The following is a 6,109-nucleotide window of genomic DNA, read 5'->3' on the forward strand; positions in this document are numbered from 1 at the left end:
TGCTTGTTTTACAGAATTGCACAATATATTAGAGGTTCCAAAAACATAGTCAGCTGATAGAATTCACTGTTATTTATACAGTTTCGTTTACTAAAGTTGTTTAGTCGGATTAACGGAGCCATTGTCACAACTGTGACTTTTTCAAGTGCTATTTTTGGGTGCTACATATTAGCTACATATTTTTCTCTCTCTGGTATGCACGCGCTTGCGCGCTGCAGCATTGAGCTGGTGCACAGCAGAATTGACATGCAGCATCAACACTCCAAAATTCCTGGCACGTCTCAGCTAGCCTAACGCCAGGCGAGATGTATTATCACCCCATTAAGTGCCCTCGGGCTATAAACAGGACTATTGGATTCTTGAGGAATCGAATTTACTATTGTTGTATTACTCTATTTGTATGTTAATACCTTATATTACAGAATGTACCGGGTTTTTTACGCATATGGAGACACGCGTAAAATGTGTGACATGGCATGAATTCGTTGGTGGAAGTGTGCATAAAATAGGTTATATTTCAATTTAAAAAATGTAACAGAAATATATTTCATCCCCCATTCTCCTATACCCTTTCTCCCATCCCATCTCCAGTCAAACACACTGTAACTAAAAGTGAATGTAAAATGCAAACGTAAAAAAAGTCTGAGGTACAAAAGGAAATACTAGAAAACGTTTTATTATGAGACTAGAGTGTAGAAAATATGGTTATAGGCTTTTCTCTTTTCAACCAACATGATATAAGTAAAGGCAGTGTGGACCTGGCAGTATAGCAATAGACAATGAATCGCCATTGTGCTCTGTTTGGACAATAGCTGCATAACCTTTGATCATCGTGAACTCCATGTACAATAACATGTATTTCCTATTAAATAAGACACATTGGTGCTAAAAATAAAACGTCGGAGTGTCAAACCCCTTCTTGAAACCTCATTAATCAATGACCATACACAGAATAGCCAGCTGCAGAGCATTATACACGTCTAAAATAGGCAAGAGGTAAGAGCAACTTATCAATATAAATATATACAAAAGAAAACATGACAAAACAATCTCTTTACATACAAAAATATCTTGATATATTTCAAAAACATGTTTGATATAGAATTTCATATAATAAAATCCGCACATTGGAAGCATTTTAGAACTAAATGTCACAGGAGTTTACAAAGAAGGGTTGATGTTCTTTGATTGGATTAAGCATAGTTCGAGAACAACATTTTAAATTATGTTTTGCGTGCTGATGTAAAATCACTTTTGAAATGTTGTTTTCGTGGGCGAATGTGCTGGAAGGTTGGATTCCCACGCTGTCAGACATGGAGAGCCCGTTTTCTTTTTAGTCCTTTGGCGCTTGGCTCAACACTGGCCTGCATGTCCGCAGTTTCTCCGGTTGCAAGGCCGAACCTTTAGGTGGACTGGTTCGTGGACGACCGGAGCAGAACGCCAGCTCAGTGCGTCTTGTTCTAGAAGGCGCGAGCTCCTCTGTGATCCTCCCGAGCACATGCTGAGGGTTTACATCATTCAATTGATCCATATTCCTATAATAACGAACAAGAAAAGTTGGCAAGACATTAGTTCAGTTATTTTCAGTTGATCTTGAAAACGTAATCATGTAAATATTCATTATAACAAAGCATAATACAGTACTTGTAGAATATGAATGATAGGCCTATTATAAAAACATTCGTACCATATAGGCTGATCCTCAGAACCAGTTGGTGAAGTCCAGGAGTTCCTGCTCCTCGGGACTGAGAGGGTCGTAGGACCCCTCATCGGACGAGTAGGAGGACACTGGAGAGCCTGCCATGGAGTTCATCTCGTTGGGGTAGTTGTTGGGCGACAGGACTCCGGACTGAAACGCCGCGCTCACGGCGTCGTGCTCATCCAAAAGTTGCTGCAGTGCGCGAATGTACTCCACCGCGGACCGTAACGTTTCCACTTTGCTCATCTTCTTGTTGGCCGCGCCATTGGGGACGTGTTCCCGGAGAGTGGCGAAGCCGTTGTTGACAAGTTTCACTCTGTTGCGCTCCCTCTCGTTCCGCCGCGCCACGGTGTGCGGCTGCTGCTGCGGCAGGCTGTACCCAAAGCCGGCAAAATTCAGCCTCCTCTTGCATCTTAGCAGCTCCGGCGAGGATGAGCGCTGCCTCTTCACCTTGGATGCTGACTTGCCGCTCCCTTGGCTGCTGGTAGGGCTGAGCTGGATACTCTGCGCTGCGGCAGCAAAGAAGCAGGAGGGCGGAATGAACTGCTGCTGGCTCACATTTATTTCCATCTTGGCTGTGATGTCCATTGGCACGTATTGAAAAATAAAAATAAGAGTTGCAGAGAATCTCAGAGTTCTTCTTTGGATAGATCGGTAGCAGTGCGTCCTGCTCGTGGCGTTCACGTGTGGCTTAATGCTCACTTTAGCCTTGTTTAATGGGCGGTCTTGTGGGCTTCTGCCTCGCACACTCCTCAGTCTGAACTGAGTCCTGAGAAAGGCTAGTAACAGGGCTTATACACTGGCAACCCCACGCGCTGGCCCTGACCACGCCTCCTCCTCGTGCTAGTTGTATTCACCTTGGCTCCTGTGCTGTTGCAAAGCGTACGCCGGACGCGTGCCACTTGAACCACTGAACAAACAGTCACCAAATCACAACTGGTTGCAGCATGCAGACTTGTTCCAGATGTTTTGAGAAGTAATAGAATGTTACTTTTCATTCAACTCTGCTTTGCAAATCTACCACTGGATTGCATGATTACGCATTATGCTCCTCACATAAAATGCATACAAATAGAGCGTCTTTGGTTCAGAAATGCACCTTATTTGCTAGATATATTGAATGTTTCATGGCGAATGAGAGACTGAGGGTCTTGTTCATAAAATTTGGCCACAGTTTGATATAATTTAAAATAAGATCTAGATCTAAAGACAAATGAGGTGTAATTTAATTGTATGTGTAAAATGAGTAAAACGTGTCCCTTTATGGGTGAATCCAACAACTTCTGAATTTTTTTTGAATATATAATTTTTTAAATAGCTTATACAAGCGAACCTATTAGGCTCTACTAGCTTTTTACGCATGTAGATCACCAATTTCCCAAGTGGACCGAAAAGTAGTGCTGAAAGGCAGCTCTCAAACTCTGACCGACCTTAAAGGCGCTTATAAAAGATTTAAGATTTAGTTGTTTGCATTGTCTTTGCAGTCCATAAAGTATGGTCAGTATACTATAAGGTATACCTTATAGACCCCATTGACTGTAAGTTGTTTGGAACACTGTCGGGTTGGCAGGCACAAGCAGACCCCACAGTCTTGGATGACCCACAGTTTATTGTTAACACTTTTACAACCGCATTTGAATGCTTCGTCTTTCAAAGAATGGAGCTTTGTCCAGCAGAAGCGAATTTTCCACTTTCATTGGGCTAGAGCTAATCATCAACATCGGAGAGGCGAAACGGAAGGGTAAATCTGAGAAGAACCATAAGAAGGACGCATTCGAGGATGTTTTGTGTATGATTTGATACACCCTATGTTGTTACAGTAACGACTCGTCACAGTGTATTTCGACAATTTTGTTTTATTTTAAAGGGCAGCATAATAGAACATGTCTTTCACTCAGAACAAAACCAACCGACTCCACTCATGGGGGATGTGTGTGTGTGTGTGTGTGTGTGTGTGTGTGTGTGTGTGTGTGTGTGTGTGTGTGTGTGTGTGTGTGTGTGTGTGTGTGTGTGTGTGTGTGTGTGTGTGTGTGTGTGTGTGTGTGTGTGTTTGAGGGGAGGGGGTAAATTGTGAAATTTTTCTGTGTTGGCTGTGGCATTCAAAATCAAGCCTGCATTGAAGAACCCAGCCCCCACCAACTTTTATTTTCTTTTTCCTCCCTTTTTTGCACAGCAAGAGAGTTTAGAAAAGAAGCGTGGGTTCTATTCAGTTTCCCCTAGCCCCCTCGCCATCGTCGGCTTTCTGAAACCTATCTAGCATGCCCTGTCAGTGCGGTTCCAGAGTCCAATTAGCGCTTTGTAAAGACTTGTTTCTACTGCAGATCTTCCAGAGGCAGGCAGAGCGCTCCCTCTATTCGAGGGTTCCAGTCATAGCCGAGTGTAATAATTCATATGACATCTAGGCACCCGAGTCTCCATTGAAACACCTCTGTCTTTCTGCTTTTGGAGTTCACTGAGACATCATAAAACAAAACCCATAAGGGTCCATTTGTCCTGGGAAATAATCCCTATGTGATATGCGGGATTAATTTTCAATTTGTTAGCTGTTAAACTAAATTGTGGTGTTAATTTTTTTAAATAATGTGGTCGTTTGGGGGTCGCCCATGGCACTGACTCTTTGTATCATTTCTGCAGGTGTATTACAACAGATCAGTCTTATAATAACGTGAAAAGCCCCTACTGAATGCATTCTGAAAGATACAAACAGTGATCACGGTAATCAAAATTCTGATTTATCTTAACCAACAATTTCAATAAATGAATAGGTCTAAATAAAAAAGTTTGAATGGCATCGCCTATATTCAGCTGCATTAACTCTTCAATTGTGCTAAAAAACTAGAGTTTTTAGATGAAAGACCATATCCGAAATAAGACATTTGAAGTGCACAGTGTTGTCTAGCTAGCGTACATGACAGTATAGTGGACTTTTATTTTGAAAGTTTGGGGCGTTTAAAATTAGGCTACTTTAAAACATCTATCTGATGCTTTTGTTTTACTTATTGAGTAAAATAAAAGTGCTGTGCTATGCATTTGATTAATTAATGAGACCTGTCAGGAACATCTGGAGTGAATGGTAATGAACCATGCCATTACAAGGCATCTGAGTAATCTGAATCAACTTCTCTCAGCAGTTAGCCTATTGAAGAGATGCTGAACTGAATATTTATCTGAAATTCCCTACAGTCGATGTGGACAATCATCCAGTCCTGTCTGTTGCCAGTGATGTGCAGTGGTTTAATTGGTCATGACTACCTGCACACGCACACACACACACACACACACACACACACACACACACACACACACACACACACACACACACACACACACACACACACACACACACACACACACACACACACACACACACACACACACACACACACACACACACACACACAGAGAGAGAGAGAGAGATCACCAGTGGTGGAAAAAGTACCCAACTGTCATGCTTGAGTAAAAGTAAAGCTACCTTAATAGAAAACGACTAAAGTAAAAGTCACCCAGTAAAATTCTACTTGAGTAAAAGTATTTGGTTTTTAAAAAAAAGTAAAAGTAAAAGTATAAATAATTTCATATTCTTTATATTAAGCAAGCCAGATGGCACCATTTTCTTATTTTTTCTTATTTATAGAAAGCCACAGGCACACTTCAACCTTCAGACATAATTTACAAACAAAGCATGTGTGTTTAGTGAGTCCGCCAGATCTGAGGCAGTAGGGATGAACAGGGATGTTTAGTTGATAAGTGTGTGAATTTGACTATTTTCCTGTCCTGCTAAGTATTCAAAATGTAAGTACTTTTGTGTGCCAAGGAAGATGTATGGAGTAAAAAGTACACTATTTTCTTAAGGAATGTAGTAAAGTAAAAGTAGTCAAACATATAAATAGTCAAATAAAGTACAGATACCCCAAAAAACTACTTAAGTAGTACTTTAAAGTATTTTTACTTAAGTACTTTACACCACTGGAGATCACTGAAAACAGCGGCTCAGCTGCAGTAACTATCCACAGGCTGTTATGTGCACTGAAATGATTCTGCACTTCTGAGAATATACCAACAAATGTAGGCCTTTTAAACATGTAGGCCTAATATATAGGCAAACCAACGGTGGCTTGGGTTACTCACTCAAAGGGTCATATGGGTCAGAAGGGCTGGGTCCCTAGACAGTATGCATGAGGTGAAATAGTTGTAAAATATTTTGTCTTGTACTGCAGTACCCTCTAGAGGATTGACAGTGCATCACCCAAATACCTTTCAAGTCCACGTTAATTTGATGGCATTTGTACTGAGTTTTTCATTTTTATTTATTTAATGCCCACAGCAGTCTACCACGTTATTATTTTAGCTCACTGACATTATAATTGATCATTTACAATCATAGAACATTCTGGAATTACTATGCTACAT

At 41.0% G+C, this 6,109-nt stretch overlaps 1 protein-coding gene across 1 annotated transcript; it reads right to left on the bottom strand.

The window, feature by feature from the left end:
* Positions 1–660: 660 nt before the first annotated feature.
* On the bottom strand, positions 661–2,450 carry LOC110490430 (achaete-scute homolog 1a-like). The gene is made up of 2 exons (XM_021563819.2): positions 1,688–2,450; positions 661–1,535 (listed from the first exon to the last, which is right to left on the bottom strand). The coding sequence occupies exon 1, from the start codon at positions 2,285–2,287 to the stop codon at positions 1,703–1,705; it is 585 nt and encodes a 194-aa protein (XP_021419494.1). The 5' UTR covers positions 2,288–2,450; the 3' UTR covers positions 661–1,535; positions 1,688–1,702.
* Between the last annotated feature and the right edge of the window lie 3,659 nt (positions 2,451–6,109).

The sequence above is a fragment of the Oncorhynchus mykiss genome, chromosome 15, assembly GCF_013265735.2.
Source record: "Oncorhynchus mykiss isolate Arlee chromosome 15, USDA_OmykA_1.1, whole genome shotgun sequence".
Taxonomy (NCBI): Eukaryota; Metazoa; Chordata; class Actinopteri; order Salmoniformes; family Salmonidae; genus Oncorhynchus; species Oncorhynchus mykiss.

What these genes read in the sequence shown, in the direction of transcription:
- LOC110490430 (XM_021563819.2), bottom strand. Translation starts at nt 2,287, where the DNA reads ATGGACATCACAGCCAAGATGGAAATAAATGTGAGCCAGCAGCAGTTC.